Source organism: Crocodylus porosus, unplaced genomic scaffold (assembly GCF_001723895.1).
Source record: "Crocodylus porosus isolate Cpor-Errol unplaced genomic scaffold, CroPor_comp1, whole genome shotgun sequence".
Taxonomy (NCBI): Eukaryota; Metazoa; Chordata; order Crocodylia; family Crocodylidae; genus Crocodylus; species Crocodylus porosus.
The window spans coordinates 76872115-76894883 of NW_017728886.1; the positions used below are offsets into that span (position 1 = coordinate 76872115).

Sequence of the window (22769 nt, forward strand, 5' to 3'; positions counted from 1 at the left end):
GCGGCATGTCTGCTATTTTTATCATTTGTTTAAAGGTCAGAAGTTCAGTATTTTCATCTAAGGGTCAGAAAGTGATTACCAGAATGTCAATCGCTGGCTCCTCAACCTCCTTGAAGCATTCTGGGAGTTTTAGTGCATTGTTTCTAATGCTAGGCCTTGCTTAGCATAAGCACTCTCTCACAGGTCTTTGTTCTGTGCCATGGGTTCCATGCACTGTGTACAGTTCCATAGCCACTCCAGAACTGGCTTGGCTGTTCTAATCTGATTAATCCACTGTATCCAAAATTTATAATTACTTAATTTTGCTCACCCTTGTGGGGGTGAGCAAAATCATTAGTTTCAATTGAAACTAAATGGTGAATAAGCCAATTCACTTCAGTGGGGTTCAGGGAATACTACAAGGAGGCTGGAAACTGCATCTGGAAATGAACAACAAATCTAAATGTAGGTATCACTGCAGCTCATGCACAAAACTAATATTGGTCAAAAATAGCTAGTTTGGATATATAGCCATGTTGCTACACTTAATGTAGCAGTCTGCAAAACCCATCTGCAGGTTCTCATCTAGGACCTTGGGTAAGTACTTGGGTAGTCAGCCTATGCCAAGCTTTGTGCTGTAATGGCTTTCCTTGAGCGGTAATTTGAACCATTTTACTTTCAGTGCTAGCTCAGGTGTGCTTAAACAAACTTAGAGTCAAAAGTAAGAAGTTGCCCATCAGTCTGGGGGTTTTTTTTTGGTTTTTTTGTGACTAGGTGGGCAAAAACCTAGGAATACTTGCTGTTCAAGAATCTTAGTGGCTCAGTTTTTTCCAGTGCAGTTTGTACCCACAATAAGGCACTAAGTTAATTTGGGTTTGGTTTGTATTATTCCCTCCCCCCAATTAAGTACTCTACACTTAAATTTCTAATTTGACTTTGATCCCTTGTCTAGATCAGTGGTCTCCAAAGTGGGGTGCATGCACCCAAGGGGGTGCAAGAGATGATCCATTGGAGTGTGGGAAGAAAATATTAGAACTTAAATTTTCTTATATATAAAAAATATTTAATATACAGATTGACACTGGAACCCTCACTCGGTCTGTATGTCAAATAAATAAATATACATATATTGGGGGTGCATGCTCAAACTTCTTACTGTTAGGGGTGCATGATCAAAAAAGTTTGGAGACCACTGGTCTAGATAGTCGGTCGTGTTCAGTTGCTTCTACTTTTTTATCTAGTTTGTTATCTGTGGGGGTGGCTTTTTAGTGAGTATGTTTACACACTCCTGCAAATAAATGAATCCAGTTTGTTTCTTGGAGCAATACTGGGTTTAAGTCAATTTTGGACATTAGGGCTGCTTACCAAAACACGCTTCACTGGACTGTTAGTTCGTTTACAGCAGGGGTGGGCAAAATGTGGCCTGCCACGCCATTCTATCTGGCCTGCAGGGCCCCTTAATTCTTTTTTTAAATATTTATCTGCCCTGAGCTGCCTGTCATGTGACCCTTGATGGCTTGCCAAAACTCAGTAAGTGGCCCTCTGCCCAAAATAATTGCCTGCCCCTGCTTTACAGCATGTTAGTTCAACCTGGCTCCACAGTGTCTAGATAGATCAGGTGGTTGAGTGGGTTGCTTTGGCACTTGTATACTAGCCAGTTGAATCAGCTTTAGATAAGTGCCCAAAAAGCTCTATTAAAATGCCCCATCTATACAGATGTTGGATGAGCCGAGTCCAATCAATGCAGTACATCTTTTGGGCATGCACTAGGCTTGGCATGGGATCCTGCAGAGTCTCTTTTTTTTTTTTTAAGTGGTGTTTTTGATTGTTTTTAAACATCTGTGAGCAGTCTAGAATATGGTCCAAAGACTATTTCTGAATTGAAAACTTAAGCTACGAATAAAATAAAAAAAAATTGTATGCAATGATACTGTCTGTTTCTGATCTGAAATGCCTTAAATTGTTTTATCAAGACCAGCATGTTTTACAGGGGGAAACCTTAGAAACAATAACAACAGCAACTGTGTGCCTCTTCAGCGCTCAGCCTCAGCTAGCAGATCAACTTCCACCACTTGGTCACCTTCCCAAGATTATCCAGGCCCTGAATCACAAGAACAATGCCATTCCAAAAAGTGCCATTCGTGTCATACACATACTGTCAGATAACGAGGTACTGAATTTGAAGTTTTATTTGAAAGGTATGCGGAGGTGTAAGCTTATGCCAACCTATCGACCCGGAGAGTAAAAATCTTCCAGGGCTCATAACATGCATCCTGCAGGATGCTATACTCCTTCACTGTAGCTTCTAGCCATAGATGCTTACTTTCTCTTTAATCTACTGACTTAGATAGCAAATAGCTTATTTCATCCTGATCATGAGAAGCATGATGTGTTTTTTAAAAAAAAAAAAAAGCAACTGGTGCCTGCTGCCATCATGGCTGAGTCTAAAACAGGGAAGGAATATTGAAAAGGTAGATCTGCAGTTTTACACTACAAGTTAGTGCTATAAAAAATTGCTTGATCTTTAGATACGTATTTTGGTTTCTTTATGTAGCTTTGTATTCGAGCAATGGCATCGCTTGAGACCATCGGTCCTCTAATGAATGGAATGAAAAGGCGATCGGATACAATCGGTTTAGCCTGTGAAGCACTTAATCGAATGTTTCAAAAAGAGCAAAATGATTTAGTAGCCCAGGTAAGCTGTTGTGCCACTTTATACAACAGTCACTTCAAGCAGTTTCCTTTGCACTTACTTTCAGTGTTAGAAGCCAGCCTTATTTCTTGGCTTGCAGTATCTGATATCCCACTTCTCTGAGCATGGTGTGATTTTTGTCGGAGGGTTAGAGATCATTTTCCCCACGTCAGTCTAGTGCTGGACTAACAATCCTCTTGCTAACTTGGTTTTACACCATGAATAAGATAAGTTCCTAATACAAACCGTAATTTCCCAGGCAACAACCCAGGAGGGGAAAAGCCTACATTATGCACACTGCTAATCTCTGAGATGGCACAAGAAGGGAATGTACATTCAAATGTTATCAGCCAATTAAATTTTAAATATCCCTAAATGATTCTGCATTGTAGGCTCTAAAAGCAGATTTGGTCCCATACCTGCTGAAGCTGCTTGAAGGTGTTGGGCTTGAAAATCTCGAAAGCCCATCAGCCACAAAGGCTCAGATTGTTAAAACCCTGAAGTCTATGACTCGCAGCCTACAGTATGGAGAACAGGTGAGTGATCTCGACTGGCCTGCAGCACTTGAGCTGAGGTTTTTCTGCATGCAATACATTAAGTGGCAAAATTTATCTCAAAGTCAAGCCTTTGACATCAGTCCGTGCATAACTGCCTATGATGGAAAGGCTTGAGGGGTGAAATTCTGAAGTTGGTAGACTTGATTCACAAGTCATTTCTCTGAGGACAGGAACTATGGAGTTGCAGCCTAAAAAAATCTTAAGATCCTTCTTAACCAAGTCTTCTGCTTGGAAGCACTGACTTATTTGAAAAGACATCTAAATATCACCCAAGAAATGCACATTCCTCTAACCAGTGGCAATGTTTGTAGCTTGCACACAATATAATGATGATCTTTTTAATATCCCTGTGGTTCTTGGTTCTTTTCTATTGGCCATGTTCAAGGCTGTATTAAAAAGAGCTCCGGAGTTGAAGCTGGGATGCCTCTTATACCATTTATCTTGATTAGCATCTCAGGCTAAATCTGGGGTGGGATGCACATAGCTAGTAGCATTGTCTCCTCCTAGTTGCTTGACTGTTGTGGGGGAAGCAGAGCACAATGGAGAAATACAAGCTAATAAAAAGCCCTTCTCCTTTTTGAAAGCTCATCTGTATATCCACCCACCTCACCCTAGTGAAGTCAAGGGATCCTTCCTCTTATCCAAGTCAGTTTGGGGTTCTATGCATCTTTTCTGGGGGTTAAGCACACAGATCACCAACTTCAGTTCCATTGTTTTAAAAGAATTAAATGTCTTCCCATTTATAAACATTTAACTGTTGTAGGTAAATGAAATCCTGTCTCGTTCTTCTGTGTGGAGTGCCTTCAAAGATCAGAAACATGACTTGTTCATTTCTGAGACCCAAACTGCAGGATACCTTGCAGGTCAGTAACACTCGGATCACTTCTGAATATTCAAATGCATTTTTCAAATGTCTGAATAGTACTAACACTTTTGGACTCTTTTTCTCCTTTTAGTTAGCAGGTGCAACTTGTTCTATCATGAAGGCTTTTTGTGTTGTCATGTGACCATTTTGTTGTGCTACCTTAATATTTATGTAAGGCTGCTTTCTATGGTTTTGTAAAATGCATTACTAGGAATAACGTTTTTGGAGTACTGGAGTGTTCTTGGCTTTTAAATTTGCAGTTGCTATGTATTGTACTGTGTGGTTTCACTAGGTACTTATCCTGTAATTCTGCATTGCCTTTGTAAATGGGCTGTGTCCTCAACAAGTTTGACTTCAATCTCTGTAGCCAACATGCATCTTTATAGCTGCAAGGCTTTGGTTGGCACATCTGAACTTCTTTTAGAAGAGACTGGTTACTAACTTTAATGGGCTTGAATTGTTGTTTTGGTTCTGAATCCCACTCCTAGTAGCAAATAGTCCTTATGGTGACATGCCATAGTAGAACCCAAAGTCTGTTTGGTCACCCTTGAAAGCTGTCTGACATCAAACTGGGTATTACTTCATTTCCACTGCATGCTTTTTTTCCAAATGACGACATCTTTTGCTCCTGAAAAGCAGCATGTTTAGTTTTATGCCAGAGAAGCATAAAAACTTTTGCTGCTTATTTGATATTCGGATATTTACTGCAACATCATAGCTGTAATAATACAAGCATGCTGCTTCACAGCTCTTGGGCAAGTAACCATGGCTGGAAGAGCTTGAACTCTTTTTTAAATGATTTTTGGAAATCGTGACTCATGCCTAATCAAAAGAAGAGGCAAAATACTCCAGAGGAATCAAACTGAGTTTGTCTGGGCCAGTCCCAGAGCAGCGACCGGCACACAGAGTGGTGGTGCAGGATGGCAGCAGCAGATGCCACATGCAAGCTTCCCCCTCTGGGACTAGCTGCTGCTACTCCTTGATGGAGTATGTAGCTTTTAAAGTGCTGGCTTTTCAGTAATTCTGGATTTTTGACATCCAGATTTGAGGCTAATACTGTATAAATAACCCAGTCAATAGGGAAGGGGAAACTTCCATATGAAACTTCTACACAAATTTCTGCCTGAATCTCAAAACCCTCTCGGTTAACTGAGTGTTTTTTTTATCAATTTGACTGACTAACCTTAAAGGTTCTTAGTGTTTGGACCTATATAAGCATGATTAAATAAACCAGTCTGGGGCTTTATTTCACTACTTGAAAAGTGCCCAATACTGAGTAATTACAAATCCAGCTGTTTCCAAGAGCCACACTATTTTAAGTCTTGTTTGACAAGCATCTTGGCTATCAAACCTCATAGTTAATGGTTCCATGTTGGGATATAGACTAATAGAGGTATCAAGTCTATCAATCAAACATTTTGTATAAAGGCTAAACAGTCCTACAGTATTTCTTATGCCAACATACTTTGTAAGCTCGCTTGGTATGTATGCTAGTTCTCCTCTTTTTCTTTTAAGTGGATGAGAAATGAGATTAAACTTTCCTTCCGGCTAAATTCCTTTTGTACTTTAAGTGCTTTCAGATCCTAGAATTCAAGACACTGTAGAAATGTGAACTACAACTTTTTTTTCAGTCCAACATTGACAATGTTCTACCTTTTTATCATTGCTTCAAACTGCTTTGCCGTCTGCACTTCCCTTGCTTCTTATTTCTCTTCCCTCAGGTGTGTCCTCTCCTTCCCTTCTAACTGGTAGCAGTCCCCTTCACCTCAGAAGTGGGCTTTAGATCTGCTCTGCCAGGCAGCTTGCTAACTTCTGTGTAGCTCTCTAAAGCAGGTAGATACCACTTTTGCAAAAAGCATGTTGCATTCAGGACACTTTCAGTAACAAATGTGTTTTCTAGATGCATGCTATATAATATAGTCTCCTGTTTTGCAAAATACTTACTATAAGCTGCTGCTGCTGTTGGTACTTAAATCTTGCTTTTTGTAACTCTCTTCTGCTAGAGAACCTCTGGTTAAGTAAACTAGTTGCCAGATGGTTCCTGAACCATTTTTTTGTTCAGAAGATTTTTCTAGGGAAAGGCTGGAAGAACATGTGAATTGAATTTAGTATGTTTAGTCTCTGCTGTGGTGCCCTTTGAATCTTCCCTCCCCCTACCTCTGTTTTGTATGTACGCAGGAACAGAACTAGCTTTCTTCATACAGCAATGCACTGTCCAACAATGACTGTCCCTCTTATGGACATATCTTTCATGGTTCTTCAGAAACCTGAAAGGTGGTATGCTGTTGTACCAAAAGTGAACAGTGTGAAAGACATTTTCTGCTCATGAGATGTTAAATGGCAGTTATCAGTGCTGTGAAAAGGGAAGAGTCTTGACATACTAGCTTTTAGGTCTTAGTATTTAAGTAAGCAGGGGGTGGATACTGGGAAACTGACATCTTGTAAAATGACAATTATTAGATTTTTCTTTGGATAGGGGGCACCAAAGCCCTTTGTAAATACAGAGAACGCAGAGTGCTGCAGTCTCTTAAAAATGGATCCTTAAGCTTCTGATGGTTTGCTTCACCTCAGTAACCTGGGCTGTCCACTTCATGCTTTCACTTCTTCTTGTTTTGCTGCTTGAACTCTTCATAGCCATGAAAGTAGACCAGTTTCTACATTTTGTGAACTTGACTAAAAGTGAAAGGCTTGCATGCAAGATGCCTTGTTAATATCATGGGTGAATGGACTATGGTACTCTTATTTCTAATCCTGAATCACTGCTTCTACCTATAAGCCTCAGGTCTCGTGTATGAAAATGCTTGTAGCAGTGACTTAATTTGCAAGTATTACTGATTGATTAGTCCTATGCTATGCTACTCTAAATGGGAGAGCTAGCAGGAACTTTTCCCTTGTTTCTCCTAATTTTTAGTTTTAAAACACCTAGGGTTTTTTTGCTAGCTCAATGACTTGGCAATTTTTTACCATACAGAATTCTTTATCTTAACTGAAAAGCTTGCTAGGATCCTTGCTGCATGTCAGGAGGGGTACATTTCCTGGTAGTGAGACAATTTGGTGCCTTGTCTGGAATATAGATGCTCCCTCCAGGCATGCCCTGAAGCATAATCCCAGAGGGAGGGTTTCTGTTGTGAAATACCTTCATACAAGTTGAGCCACAGATTTCTGTATTGGTTTCTCTTTTGCTTGGCAGTTCTCTGGCTTTCCTCCATGTTGGTAGATGCTGGATGAATAATGCTGCTGCTTTCAAGCATTTCTCTGCTCACTTGCTAGGTGTTTAGCTTCATTTGATCGTTTTTAAGAGACCTAGGTACTTCCTAGCTGTAAGCACCCTGTTTTTAAGGAAACCTTACAAATGGTGTGCTACAGGGAGTAAGACAGAGAAAAGACTTTTTTTAGCTTCTGGTGGCAAGCCCTGAAAATTCACTGGGCATACAACCTCTTTCCTTTTCTCCCTCACCCCAACAAGTTTAACTGAATTAAGTTAAACTGCTATTTTGATATCTTGATCAAAACTAACTATTGCTATCTGTCTTTATTCTGCCAGGCCCTGGAGTCGCTGGTTACCTTACTGCAGGGACAACATCGCCTGTAATACCCAGTGTACCACCCCCAGTAGACCATGAAGTGGGAGATGCCAGCTAAGGGATCTGAAATACCCATGAATAATGCATAAAGGCAGAATGGCCAGTGATGAGGAATAACACATTCCTCCATCTCCTCCACTGAAATGAATTTTGCTGCCTCTGATTGTTTCACGACAGTGTTATTCTTTTTTTCTATGAATATATTTTTTTTAGGAAAAAAATGAGTGATTCTATTGCATAAGAAAGCATCTGTGGATCAGCTGAAATGGGTACACAAGAATTTTTTCTTGTTGTACATAAGCACATTTTTGTTCCTTTATATTTGTTTACAAGACTGTGAATCAAACTTTCCTAGTTTTTTTTTATACTTTATGAATTAGCATGACTGGAGTTGAACTACAGTCTAAAGGAATTGGGCTAAATCTCACTTGGACCGCACCATCCCCACTTGAAGGACACCTTTTTTCCCCCCCCCCCCCTTCTGCCCCAAGTGTGACATGACTCTTCTCCATTGAACTTGACTTACTTGGGGGTTTGTCCCTGCACTGGTTCACTGATGTCCTTAATGATTTAACATGATCTTCCTGAAATCAAACAAGGGTAGATGTTTGTTTGTATGTATAACTGGCTTTACCAAATTGAAAAAGCTTCAGCAAAAAATGAAACAAAAAAAAGTCAACAAGTTATGTAAGAACCTAGTGTAATTGTGAAATGTTCTATACACTATCCAGTATATAAAAACTTTATATTGAATGTACATTATACAGATCATATGTACATAAAATTTTAAAATAAAGGGAAAAGAGCCTTGTTAATGAGACACAGCTGTTCTTTTAATGGAATTTTTTTTTCTTTTGAAATCCACGCAAGGGAAAAGCTTGGAGGTCTAGCATGTAAACAGATGGTGCATTCTGAGACCAGAATGAATCATGTAAAGGCAACAAAGATGTTAAGTGCATTCAAAACATATTTGAATCCAAAACCCCCCTGCACCACAGACACCAAAGCAATTTTTTAAATGGCAAATTCTGGAGTTGACTACAGTTGCATCATAAGTTGGCAGTGATTACACCCCTGGATGATAATGGAATGGTACTTCTGTTCATATTGCACAGAAAAGAATTGGGAGAAGTTGAATGAAAATAGGTGTCCATTGGAGCACCTTGAGTAAATGGCGCAACTACACTACCACAGAATTGGACAAATGGGAAGCTTTCAAAAGCCTGACTGCTGGCTATAGAGAAGGCACAATTTTAATAGACTTGATAGAGGTGCAAGAGGGTGGGGAACATTCACAGGAAGTAGTTGTAAAGTGTACCTGGTACCCTAACCACTGTTCTGCTATGGAGCATTATTGTACGGGAGGCTGGAAGCTAATGCCACTGCTCTTTCCCTATATGCAAACATCTGTACCTGAACTAAGTGCCTCATAATCAGATAACAACTTTTTGACTTGGTACTAGAATGTAGCAGGAGTCTGTTTTTCTTCACTTTCCACTGGGGGGTGGACAAAATACCAAGCTATTTATAAATAATTATAATGAATAAATCCTGAACTAGAATGCTTTGTCATCATTGCAAATATCCGTATCTTTCCTTTTTTGATGAGACTCACATAGATTGATCATATTTGAAAAATGTAACAGTTTATTTGGAAGGTTTGTTTTTTTTTCACTTTAACATGATTTAGCATAGGTGTAACTGAATTCTGATCACTAAAACATGATTCTTAAAAAAGAGGATTAAGATTAGAAGGTACATGGTTTTTAAAGTATGAAATGGCTACATAGTTTGGGGGGAGGGAGAGTGCAGGAGTTGCTCACCATACAGGTACATGCGATAGGTGGAAACTAAAACCCTAGTACCTCTTCCATCTTGCAATCATGGAGGTAACTGGCTTGTTTTTAAAGACACTTTTTTTATTTGTGGGTATAGACAGATGATGATGATCATTTTACGTTCTTCTCCAGGCACCTGTAGCAAAACTGTGAACAAGGAATGTGCTGGTGCAAGACCAAGGAAAGACTCCAAAATAACCTTCCATAAGTCACTGGCTCAGCAACTTAAGCTGGTCTTCTAGCAACTCTTTCCTGAGAAGCAGTATCTAAGCAGAATCCAAATTAAGTCACTCAGTCAGAAAATCAAATAGGCATAACTGAGTTGAAACTACCTTCATCATTCCCTCTACTATTCCTTGTGATTCACGGGAAAGGTCTCCATATTTGGAGGATTAAACTGGGTTATTAAAGCAGATGCAATATTATCTTAGGTACAGGTTCATCCTTAAACACTACATTCTTGCAGTCAGTTTCTTAGCTTGGTCTCGTAGTTCCAATTTTGCAATTGTTGAGAGGTGAACTTCATCAGGCCCATCAGCTATCCGCAGGGTCCGAATAAGGGCAAACCTGAACAAGAATTTCTCAGTCAGTGGTGGGCTCTATAGCCTGCTGGTATCAAGACAGTCTGACACCACAGAAGTGGAAAAAGCTTTGCCATTTTGTAATAGCTTGTTTGCTTGCTTTAATACATGAAACCATGCAACTCATTCAAACAATGATGGCTGTTTTGGTGAGCAATGCTGGCCTTGGAACCAATCCTTTTTAATACATGCAGCTCTTCAGGAGGTGAAAATAGTACTATCCTGTCTGAATCTGGGCGTGTGAAGTGGGGAGCCTTTGTACAGATAAAGAGCTCACAGGAAAAGTTTGGGAAGCAAACCTTGTGTCTCTGGGCTGCATGGTACTTGCTGACTAGTACCGTGTTCTCTCTGAAGGCCTTTTCTGATTACTGATGTATTACAGAAATGTTGTCTTCCTGTGCCAAAACAAGTGGCTTCCTGCCTCCAAAAGCCAGTAATTCAACTGAATCCTCTTTTTTCTTTTTTTTTTTTTTTTTCTTTTTTCTAGGCCTGCTTGCTTCCTTGACATGTCTGAGGTTACAGGAAAGACCAAAAGAATCCAGGCTCCCAGTGTGTTCAGTTCCTAGTCAGTGCTGCCCTTGAATTTATGCTGTTGTAATGGGGAAAAGATGGGAATGCACAGCACTGATTGTAGATCAGTGATTCTCAGCCTAGACTCCAGGCACCCCTTGGAAAAAATGCCAGCTCTTGGTTTGCTCACATTTTGACTACAGAAACAAAATGGAGCAAGTCTTCTATTCCAAAGAACTCAAAATTTGCAACGGGTCCAACTGTTTCTAACCCATGGTTCTTATTGGAACTCTCTGGGTTTCTTTTGTGAATGGTATTTGTGCACTTAAGAGTGCTAGCACTATGTGCCACCTTTGACAGTATCCCAGAGTTACCCCGCTTGAGCATCACTGATTTAAGATACTTGGGGTTAAGCAAGGAGCCAAAACTGAGGTTGTCTTGGGGGAAGGTTTTAATCGGATTTTGCACTAATATTTGTGCAAAAATGCCTCAACATGGCATACCATGACTAAAATGGCTCAAGTCCTGCAAGCAGTCTGGTTATGCCAACATGATGCTTAACTTAAGCGTAGTATATCCTGCTGCTTAGCTAAGAACTGCAAATTTGGCCAGACTGATGCTGATAACAAAACTTTCTTAGTCTGTGGAGTTCAGGCCAGGATTCATAATGGTTCTCCATAACCTTTATCAACAAACACTTAAAATATGAGATCATGTAGAAAATGCTGTGTTTATTCAAGTTGGATTTGGATCATGATGCTGCATCTGAGGACAGACTTTTATTACTGGGGCTGTAAGAGTCTGTCATGGCAGAATTCAGGTCAAGAGCACCTGAAGTTCTGATCACTTAAAGCAGCTTCCCTAGAAAGTAGAAATGCAAGTATTCATTGTAAAAATTCTACTCACATATGAGCTAAAGGAAAATCCTGGGAAACTCCGGCTCCTCCACAGACTTGGATTGCATAATCCACCACTTTAAGGACTGCTCTTGGTGCAATCACTTTGCATATAGCTATCTGTTTTTTTTAAAAAAAAGAAATGGTAGATTGTGAACTAGGCATTGTAGAGGGGTCTGTTTTCTTTCTAACCACTAGGAGGACAGGATATGCAGCAATTTTACACCACTTTTCCTATTATCTTTCATGGAATCAAATCCAAGAGCTGAATTGTATGTTTAAGGGGACTTAACACTGACTTTTCAGGAAAAACCTCAGTGGGTAGGAGTTGTCCATGCTTAGTTTTGACAGCAGTGCTGTAAGCTGCATTTCGGAAGAGACCGCTGGGTCATCAAAATATGAACCACACAGGCAACCCCTGCTTTGCGCTCTTAATTGGTTCCTGAAATAAGCATTAAGCAAAACAGAAAGTATCTGACTACTGCAGTAGCATTTAGTGACCCAGGATGGAGACCGTGAGTGTTACAATGAAACCCACTGAGTGCTAAGTGAAATTGGGTATCAATTTTAAATGAGTGTTATAGCAAAATAGTGTTAAGCAGGGGTTGCCTGTATTTGAATGAATGTCTCATTAAAGCCTGATGCAGAAAGATTTGAGTGCCCTTAGCCCCTGAACAGAATGGATGCAAATTTAACTGTATGCACAAAAGTGTCCCAGATTAAGGTTCTGTGATTTGCTCTTAAACCATCCAAGTATAGCCCTTAATCCTAACCTTTTTTGGCATAGAATTGAGAGCTCCATGCTATCAATACAATAACCAACAATGATCAAGGTGTCTGAATGGTTACAAAAGAAATTAACAGTAGTAACCAAAACTACAGGTAGAAGAAAGGCCAGGGTCCAAACTAGTTTGAGAAGCAGGCCTTATGCTTTTTGATGGCTGCATAATGGGGACTATCCTACTTGCTGGTTAGTACCATACTCCCTCCTCTAGTGGCCCTTTCTAGTTACAGATACATTACAGAAATGTTGTCTTGTGCCAAGACAAGTGGCTTCATGCCTTAAAGCAGTAATGCAATTCTATTTTCTTTTTTTTGCTAGGCCTGGCTCTGTTTCCTTGACACATCTGAAGTTGCAGGGAAAGACCGAAGAAGCCATGCTCCCATTGCAGTGTCTAATCCATAAACAGTGATGCCACTGATTTTATGCTGCTGTAACTGGAAGATGACTGGGGCCCATAGAATTGATGTAGGTTGGTGATTCTCAACCTCTTCAGACTCAAGCCCCCCAGCCCCTGCTTGGAATAATGCCTTCTATTTGAGACAAATTGGTTGTTTAAATACCTTAATTACTTCTGGTATTTCTTTATTATTCAAAATTGAGGAAATTGGACAGTTTGACAAATGGAAAAAAGGAAAAGCACTTCTGGTTAATATAGTGAAACTGCCATCCCTGATCAGCAGGCTGGTTTTTTTTGATCAAGTATTCAACTGAAAGATCAACCTCCATTCCCACAGTGAGATTCTTGAGAGCACTGCTTGGTTGCTTGCCCCTGCCTCCCACTCCAAGGGCCGTAAGTTACCTCTTTCCTGGCTTGTATGTTGCCTGCTGTGTCTATGCTGCTGGCTGCTTTAAGGGTAAGCAGTCGGGCCTGCTCGATAGCAATGCGGCTTTCTGCAATCCAGTGTGCAACAACTTCCTTCAGAGACAGAATATGATAGCAAGTGTGAAACAAACAACTGCTGGATCTCCAGAATAACTCAGCTATGATAATGTCTTGGCTATGATACTAGCCCCAGGAAAAAGCTTTCAAAACTAGATTCCCAAATTTATGAGAGAGGTTGTTCAGCCTTTCCAAAAACGAGGCCATTGCTGTCTTCAAGTGGGAACTCCAAACTGAAACCAGAGAGACAAAAACATTGTCAATGTATAAGTTTGTCTCCCCAAATGTTGCCCAGAGCCCAGTGAACAGGGGCTCTGTTGTGCACCTTCAAGGTTACTGCTTCTACTAGTCTTTGAAAAGAGAGAGAGAAATGAACCAGTATGCTGCTCTTTCCTTGGCTCTTGCTCCTTGGGCTGCTATTCAGTCTTCCCGTTCTTCTGGGCCCCACTTCCGTTGCCCACCTCTCCCAACTTGCACATCTTATTGCCCGCTCAAGACCACCTCTCTGCCAAGTCATTCCATGATGTACTGGGATTGATTTCCCTTAGTTCGGTGCTCTCCAACTGGTATTGCTAACCTAGGAAAGAGTTGTGCTTCCGTGTCTGGGGGACTTGCTCCTGTGTTAGTTATGCTGATGCATTATTAAATGTATTGTACTCAAAGTTGTCCAGATGCTTAAATCAATAGATTTGTAGTAACTTCAAATCTTTTTAGCAGTCCTCTGCTATTTTAAAACTGTTTATCTTTTGTGAAGTTGCCTGTCAGGGATAAATGTTTCTGGGCCATTCACAGAGTTAGGATTCCATCTTGCATCTTTTTACAATACAGAAGGCCAAAATGTCCCTTAATATGAATCGGCCTGTTTAGCCTCAGTGAAAATAGTGAAGCCAGCTCAATAATTATATTCCACAATCTTGTTGGTAATTTTCAGTCTAATTTTGCCTTACTTTAAAGTGATTCCAAGAAGTGTGTACAGTCTCTGGTTTACTTCTTTTGAAGCAATAATCTCAAGCTTTTTTGTTTAACGGGAATGTGTGATATACTTCCACTTATTTTATTCTGTACAAAGCTTCTTTGTAACCTGTTCCAAACACTAGTTTGGCTTCCTTCTTCCCACCCTGCTTACTGTAAGAAAAAACAGATGTTTCTTTTGCCTGGCTGACTGCTAGGAACACTTGATGTCTGAGACAACTTGTGGGAGTTCTCAACACTTACCAGAAACCAAATTTAATTTAATCAATTTTAAAGCCATGCCAAAACTGGAAAAGGAATGCTTTGGATGCTGCACCCGAGTAAGAAGATTCTCAAACAGGCCTATATTTTTGCAAGTGTAAATGACTGAGGATTAATTTTAACATCATATAGACATGCAAGTCCCTGAATAGCCCTACAAATTTGGGACAAACACACCCAGATGGTAAAAAGGGTGCACAAAATGAAGCATACGATACTGGTGCCTGCAGAACTGAAGGTCAGTGTCTGAAAACATGGCCCTAAGGTCTCCGGAGTCCGTGGGAATTGAAGGCTAGGGAACGATACCTGTAGCAGCGGCTACAGTGAGTATTGCAATCTTCAGGTTTTTCCTACGCTAAGCAAAGAGGTATTCATAATCTGTACATGAACTAGACAATGAGGAAGCATGCTTACGTGCTGGTACAGCTTCTTCCCAAAGGTTGCTCTCTTTGCTGCACGCTCACACATTATTTCTAAGGCAGATTCAGCTGTACCTATTGACTTCATGCAGTGATGTATCCGGCCTGGCCCCAGCCGACCTTGAGCAATCTCAAACCCTCTTCCCTCACCTAGGGGAGAGAGGTGGGAAACAAATGCTCAGACTGAACTCATTTTAATACTTCAAGAGGCTACTGAAGAAAGTTAATGTCTAGATTGCAAATACTGGCTAAAGGCCCTTTTACAGAGGAGTCTGGTTACAGAACTTATCTGTAGTGTTTTTAATTATTAATAGATGTTAAAAACAAAACAAAAAAAAAAAGATGTGCTTATATTAGTTCCTGCTAGTACCATTTAGGTTCAAGGGGCTCTAAGCTGATTTTGATTTACTTGGTTACTTCCTAAATATTTTACCAATCTTATTTTAAACATATTTCAGGGGTTGGGATTTTTTTCTTTGATCTGTAGCTGCCAGAGTACAACTGATGGAAGCTAGATTTAAAGATCAGACATTAAGTGATTCAGAAGGCTCCAAATCGGGAAAACTCTTTTGGAAGATCGCTGCTAGGGAGGAAAAGCTTTGTAAATCTTGGGATTTACCCAGAGAGGAGGGTTGGAGCCAAGCCAAAGGGACAAAAAAGATCTTCTCACGGGTTGCAAAGGGGTAAGAGCACTGGTTGCTAGCTTACTCAATATGGCTACATCCCAGTCCTGAAGAAACTGGTTGCATTCCTTGCGGTATGGCTGCGGACTATGTAAGAATTCTGTATCGAATGATCCTGAAGCAAAGCTGGCATTTTAATAGTTAGAAGGAATGAAGAAAGGAGATTCTGTTTTTGTAGGAAACAGCTCCACTGGGGTTTGCTTTGCTTCGGCTTGCCATGATGTAGAAATAATTTTGGCACCACTGGTATAACAGCCCTATTTACTTAAAGTAGCTCCCTGCCCCAGCAAATAAAACTCATCAAGTGATATCATGTAGCATCTGCAGCTGTGGTATGGGGACAGACCAATTTTATTCAGCTGCTTGGAGATGCTTTCTTGGCTGAGCAAAGATCAGGGACCTAAAACATTAGATGTAGCTGGTTGGTACCTTGCTGCAGAGAGAGAGAAGAACCCAGTTGTTGGGTGTGTTCTGAAGCAAAGAAATACAGACCTGGCCACAATCGCTAGTCAACGCTAGTTTCAAGAAAAATTTATCTCCAAAAGACTACTAATGGAAACACTGTCTTGAAAGTGTAGAACAATAATCATGTATATTCCTTACCCTCAGAGCTCTATAAGGGTTACTTAGCATAAGTTAGGCAGTTTTTTAAAAGGACACTATTTCTTGAAGTTAGCACCATGACAGTGACTTGCAAAGTCACTTGACATTTAGCAAGGAAGCTTACCTAATATTATATTGGAGACAGGTACTCGAACATTGTTAAAATGTATCTCAAAATGTCCGCCATGAATATGATCTAGAGGTAAACAAAAACAAATCAAATGTCAGTGTATATGAAGAGTTTGCCAACATGCACAAATTAGACATTCAGTACCTGTTCTAATTTTAGATAGGTATTTTAGGTGCCCAGGTAGTAGGTAATGCTTAACAGTATGACTCAGTGGTGACACATGCACCCTCTGTTAGCCAGCATTCCTGGGCAGGGGGGGAGCAGATAAGAGCACTGGTGCTCCCACCCCGTGGCCGATCCCACCGACCTGGAAGTGACAGCAGCACGCCACTGCCAGTTGCAGGTTGGCAGGATCAGCCACTGCAGGGGGACCCTCCCCCCCGCCAGCAGGATTGGCCATGGCCCCCCCCCCCCAGTTGCTGACTGTCCAGTCAGAGGGGGCAAGTGCCCCCCCAACTCTGGAAGCACCAGTGGCCCATGGTATGACTCCTAAGATTCCTAGTGTGTTGTTAAGAAGGCAAATATGGATGAATACTACTACTTTTTCCTTACCCATATAGCCAAACACAGAGAGAGGTCTAATGAGCTTCATTCCTGGCATGTCCATTGGAACTAAGATCATACTGTGCTGTTTGTACCTGATCAAAACAAAAGTAAAACATGATGAATCTTGATGGCAATTTTAAATGTTAAAAAAGAACATGCTATAGCCCTAGGTCAACCGAGTACTGAAGTATGTGCAGAGTCTCAAAACCACGAGCACTGTCCTTGACTTGTGATTGTATCCACATGTTTAAAGTTGCATGTGTGCTTCAAATCGCAAGCTACCGAAGGCAGAATGCAATGGAATCCAAGGCATGTGTTGCTGTAAATATATTCCTTCCACATCTTTATAGAGTCTCTGCCTTTAAAGAGCCACTGCTGGTCCTAAAATACCATCCTTCCTCCCTTCAATCAGATCAACCACTTACTCTACCTAAAATTTAAGAGGCAGGGTGTGATCTTTATTTTGCATTAAGAAAATAACCCTATTTTTTATATTCTTTACACTGTTTTACATCTGTTGTTAGAATACTGGGGCACACAACTGGAAGGGACCTCTTTAGTCACTGAGTCCAGTCCCCAGTTACTGCTGGTCGCTACATTTCCTAATGTCTTTCACACACTCTTGTCCAGCATTTCAGAGATTGATGGGTGAGGCCACTCATGTTAAAATATGCAGAATGGCTAAGTGCCAGCACTGCTATATGTGATCGATGAGACCGATTCATTGCATAATCTACGACAGATCCATAATAAAATAGAAAGAGTTAAGGTATTTTCAATGCAGGTCTCAGATCCTGCAAAGACTCTTCAATTTTAAGGTTGTGTTTTGGTTTTTGTTTTTTTTTAATTTGGCTCATGTAAGTTTGCACATTGTGAGTAGTGTGACTTCAATGGGACTGTTTGCAGTGTATAAAACCTAAGCATTTGAGTAAGTCCACTTAAGACTGGATTGGAGTTTTTAAATAAATGTCCAAATCACTTGATTTTTTTTTATTCCCCTCTTGTGTACATGTACATAATATTTTGCAGTAAAAATGGCTGGGTTTATTAAAGAAATGCTATGCTGTTTGTTGCTCCCTGAACAGGTGCCATGAAAAATCTGTTAAAAGCCCTCATTTAATGAACTTTTCCATATGTGTTGGCACCTAGACCCTGCCTCACTTGAGGTAATGGAAGCTCTGTCCATAACTTTAGTAGAAATCTACCTGGTAGAAGTTTAGCTATATTTATCTGGACTGATCTTGCAAACTCTATATAGTTTTGCTGGTATTAATATCCAGGCAATTGATCTTCCTTCTTTAAAATTATAGGCAAATAGAGCTGGAAGGCACCTTAGAAGTTCATCTACTCAAACTCTGCTCAAGGCAGGACCAACTCTATCTAAAACATCCCAAACATAAATATCTGTCTAATCCAACTTGAACTTAAGGACTTCCAATCACAAGAGATCCCATCACTCCGCAAGTAATCTGGCTGGTTCAAAACCTGGGGCCCCTCTTGGTGAGGGGGCAGAAGTGAGGAGGAGCCTTAAATTGTGTGGATCCTGAAAAAAAAGTCTCAACCACTTAATTCTTACCTGGATGCAGAAGGATTTGGGGTTTTGGCCATCACAATGGCGATATTGCAATTTGGGTTTCCAGCCCCTAAAACACAAGAAATACTTTAAATATGATAAGTTTTTTACAACAGGGAATTACTGAAGTTTCACAGAATAACTTATTAGTGTGGGGGTGGGTTTAGTGTAAAAGACTGATTTTTCTTCATGTGGTATTTCCGGATTATCAAGAAGAAAAAGGAAGTATGCAACCTCTTCATTCACATGAAAAATGGAGCTGATAAGGGAAAGAACTAACCTCCTGGGTTTGGTTCCTAGGAAAAAAAGAACAAATGAAGTGCTTGAAAAGGAATCAAAATTAATTCCTTTTCCCTGACAGCTGAGCAAATAGTCATATAAAAAAACCACTTATGAAGGTCAGAAGCTGCCCTCTGGAAAGCAGTTTTTTAAAGTCACAAAAACTAAAGAATGTATAGCCACCCATAGCACTATCCCATACATGCTTTTGTACCCAAAGATCCAAAAATGATTATTTTAAGTGACAGACAAAAAAAAAAACAATTAAAATGATACTTTATTCATTAAAAACCTGTTCTCTAAATATGTTTGGAGACCTAAGCTATTCCTTTCAGTGCCAAAAGAGGTTTTTGATCCTTTTTAAGTCCCACAAGGACAACGTAAGTATGGGATGGTGAACTAACTAGATTCTATTGGGCTTTATGCAACTCTTATTGGAATTAAAGGAATCCCACTGCAAAGCCCAGGGAAAAGCAGGCACTACCAACTCATGGTCTAACTGAAGGCAGAATTTGATGTGCAGACTATTGCTCATGGTGTAGAAGCCAGAAACAGAATTTGATTTTCAAATCGCAGACCGAGTCTAAAGAACTGATTGTTAAGAAAATGCATAAATCAATACAATACTTGTGAACATCCAAGATCAAGGATAATAAAAAGTCCTTATTCAAATGTATAGGGAGGATGAAGAAGGCACCGGGTAATGTGGGGCCCCTGCAAAATACAATACTCTGGGCAATCTGGTGGTTGCGCCAGAGGAGAAAGCAGACCTCTTTAACCAATTCTTCACCTCCGTTTTCTTAGGCAGGGACCGGGACTTCCCCAGTGGGATGCAAGACGGATTCGAGGGGAATGCCTCTAGGCCTCAGGCTGGGGAGGACCAGGTTAGAGAGCTTCTGGAGGGGCTGGATGTGTTCAAATCAGCAGGTCCAGATGCTCTCCACCCCAGGGTGTTGAGGGAGCTAGCAGGGGTTATTGCAGGGCCCTTGGCACGGCTTTACGAGCGCTCGTGGTGCTCCGGCCAGGTGCTGGATGACTGGAAGATGGCTAACATGGTCCCCCATCTTCAAAAAAGGGAAAAGAGAGGACCCGGGCAACTAGGCCCATCAGTCTTACCTCAATCCTAGGGAAACTCTTTGAGAAGATCCTCAAGGAGCGCATCTGTGATGGGCCGGCTTCAGGGATGATGCTCAAGGGCAACCAGCACGGTTTCATTAGGGGCAGGTCATGTCAGACCAACCTGATTGCCTTTTATGATCAGGTCACAAAGGCAATGGATGCAGGTGTCGCCGTGGACATAGTCTTTCTAGACTTCAGCAAGGCCTTTGACACCGTCTCCTACCCCATCCTCATTAAAAAACTGGGTGACTGTGGCATTGATGCCTACACAGTCAGAAGGATTGCAGATTGGCTCACGGGTTGTACTCAGAGGGTGGTGGTGGACGGGTCATATTCAGCCTGGGGGGAAGTGGGCAGTGGAGTCCCCCAGGGCTTGGTCCTTGGGCCTGCGCTGTTCAATTTCTTGGACAACCGGGTGAAAAACACCCTGTTTAAATATGCTGATGATACCAAAATCTGGGGTGAGGTGAGCATGCTAGTAGGGAGGGAAAGACTGCAGCAAGACCTGGATAGGTTACAGGGGTGGGCTAACAAAAGCAGGATGCATTTCAATACTGACAAGTGCAGGGTGCTGCACTTAGGCCGTAGTAACCAGCAGCACACTTACAGAATGGGAAACTCTCTTCTTGAGAGCACGGAGGCAGAAGGGGATCTCGGAGTCATCTTGACTCCAAGATGAATATGGGCCAACAATGCGAGGTCACGGTTGGTAGGGCTAACCGGACCTTGTTGTGCAGGAGGTCAGAGCTGTGCACTTAGAGTATTCAAAGAATCATAATAAAATTAGGGGTGAAAGGGACCTCAGCAGGCCATCTAATCCAACCACCTACCCAAAGCAGCACCATCTCCAACTACATGAATTACAGATGTATTAATCCTTAACATGCAACTACACATGCTAACTCGAATGTCGACTAACATTCCTTAGACTTAGTAGGTGCTGACTATAATATGTAACTACACTCTTTGTTACCCTTCACAGCAGTAACTTTCATAAATGGAATATCTTTTTCACAGTCAACCCATTTTGTAGATACTAGGGTCAGAAGGGACCTCAGTAGGTCATTGAGTCTGACCCCCTGCCCTGGCCAGGAAAGAGCGCTGGGGTCAAATGACCCCAGCCCCAAGTGTTTGTCGAGTCTTCTCTTAAAGACCCCCAGGGTAGGGGAGAGCACCACCTCCCTTGGAAGCCCATTCCAGATTCTGGCAGCCCTTACTGTGATGAAGTTCTTCCTAATGTCCAACCTAAATCTGCTGTCCATCAATTTGTGGCCATTGTTCCTAGTTACTCCAGGGGATGCCCTAGTAAGTAGAGCATCTCCTATTCCCTGCTGTCCTCCCCTGATGAATTGATAGGCAGCCACAAGATCACCTCTCAGCCTTCTCTTGTGAAGGCTGAAGAGATCTAGGTCCGTCAGTCTCTTTGTAGGGCCTTGCCTGCAGGCCTCTGACTATACGAGTGGCTTCCTCTGGACCCTCTCAAGATTCTCCACATCCCTCTTGAAGTGCAACACCCAGCACTGGACGCAGTACTCCAGCTGCGGCCTGACCAGCGCCGCACAGAGGGGAAGCATCATCTCGCCGGGCCTGTTCATCATGCATCTGCTAATGTGTGATAAAGTGCGGTCAGCCTTATTGGTCACTTTGTAACACAGACGATTCGTGTTCATCTTGGAGTCAACTATGACTCCAAGATCCCTTTCTGCTGCTTTAATTCTGCACCAGCGATCATGCAAACCAAACCATTCCCCAGCGTAAGAGGCAGTAGCCAGAAACAGAGCAACAAATAGAGCTAAGCTTCCATCGGACACTTAACTACTGAAGCTCACCCAGAAAATACTAGCCTCTGTCTGGAGAGCAGAGCTACCCTGGCTGAGAAAGCCACAGCCTCCATGATAACAAGACTGCTCTAAGATTGCAAGTCCTAAATATGACAATGGTAGGAGAGGGTTTTGCTTTTTTTTGCTAAGCATCATTCTTCCTTTGATAGTAAAAATGCCAGATGTTTACTGTCCCCTTTCCTGACATGATGATAATTATTTTTATAAGTGGAATTAGTTGTAAAATGTAAGTTATAGCTGTAAAGTTTGCAATTGATATATAAAAATTCTAGTTTAGGTTAATTTTTACTACAAAGGGTTCCCCAGAGCAAAACAAAAAGCCCAGCCTCAAAACAATTTTGTTCAATTCACTGCCCTGGAAAGCAAAACGGGGTTGTGTTGCCTCCTCTTTTCTCTCCAGCATTCTTGGTAGGCAGCTTTCAGTTGATATTTGTATGGAGAACAGGTTAAATACAGCATTTATGTGCCATATATGAAAGGAGTCAGTCTATTTAAAACTTGAGAACCTGAATTAACATCTCCTGAGTAAAAATGATGTAACCAATCAGATAAAGGTAATACCATTCATTATATGCTGCCCTGAAGTATGAAAGAAAGCATACAGATGGAAAGACAAATAACCAGGACAAGTAACTTTCTGTCAGACCCAAAGGAGCTTTCAGCCACCAGCGCTAGTTAGTTGTACATTTTAATCACAAAGCAATGATTTTTTCCTAACCATGCTCACAATTTTTACTGTAAAACATGCCTCAAGACAAATGTGATCTTCTGGAGTTAACATTTAAACATACTGAAAAATATTTACAATGATCACTATCACATTAAAAAGGAGAAGTTTCCGTTACTAAATGACTGCAATATCTGATGACTAAAATTTTTCATTTCTAACATAGTAAATAGCTAACCACTGAAAACAAGACATCTGGCCAGTAATTCTGAAAATCACAAATAATTTATTGGGGGAAAAAAAAGACTTTGTAGAAAAATAACTTTTTCCATTCTTCCTCGTAAAAAAGAGCTATTTCTTATCCTCCCTACTTTGACGCAGTTAAAAAGTGCTGAAATCAAGATTTTTCCATCCAATAAAAGACCAGTTTCTGGGCTCGACGGAAATAATGGAAAACTCCAAGGCATCTTGGAAAAAATAATTTACTCATATGTACAAACACATGTATAC

At 41.1% G+C, this 22769-nt stretch overlaps 2 protein-coding genes across 3 annotated transcripts in view; one reads left to right on the plus strand and one right to left on the minus strand.

Moving 5' to 3' along the window:
* Positions 1-8497, plus strand: part of DNAJC13 (DnaJ heat shock protein family (Hsp40) member C13) — an 88494-nt gene extending 79997 nt beyond the window's left edge. For both annotated transcript variants that reach the window (XM_019536847.1, XM_019536853.1), the window contains 5 exons: positions 1970-2149; positions 2534-2674; positions 3064-3207; positions 3992-4091; positions 7638-8497. In XM_019536847.1, the coding sequence (XP_019392392.1) occupies positions 1970-2149; positions 2534-2674; positions 3064-3207; positions 3992-4091; positions 7638-7735 (663 nt within the window). In that variant the 3' untranslated portion in view covers positions 7736-8497. The remainder of the gene's footprint in view (positions 1-1969; positions 2150-2533; positions 2675-3063; positions 3208-3991; positions 4092-7637) is intronic.
* ACAD11 (acyl-CoA dehydrogenase family member 11) overlaps positions 8156-22769 on the minus strand; it is a 63746-nt gene continuing 49132 nt past the window's right edge. Inside the window, exons 14-20 of the mRNA XM_019536901.1 lie at positions 18357-18423; positions 16787-16872; positions 16229-16300; positions 14814-14968; positions 13086-13202; positions 11513-11622; positions 8156-10082 (exon numbers count right to left, since the gene is read on the minus strand). Of these exons, the coding sequence (XP_019392446.1) occupies positions 9968-10082; positions 11513-11622; positions 13086-13202; positions 14814-14968; positions 16229-16300; positions 16787-16872; positions 18357-18423 (722 nt within the window). The 3' untranslated portion in view covers positions 8156-9967. The remainder of the gene's footprint in view (positions 10083-11512; positions 11623-13085; positions 13203-14813; positions 14969-16228; positions 16301-16786; positions 16873-18356; positions 18424-22769) is intronic.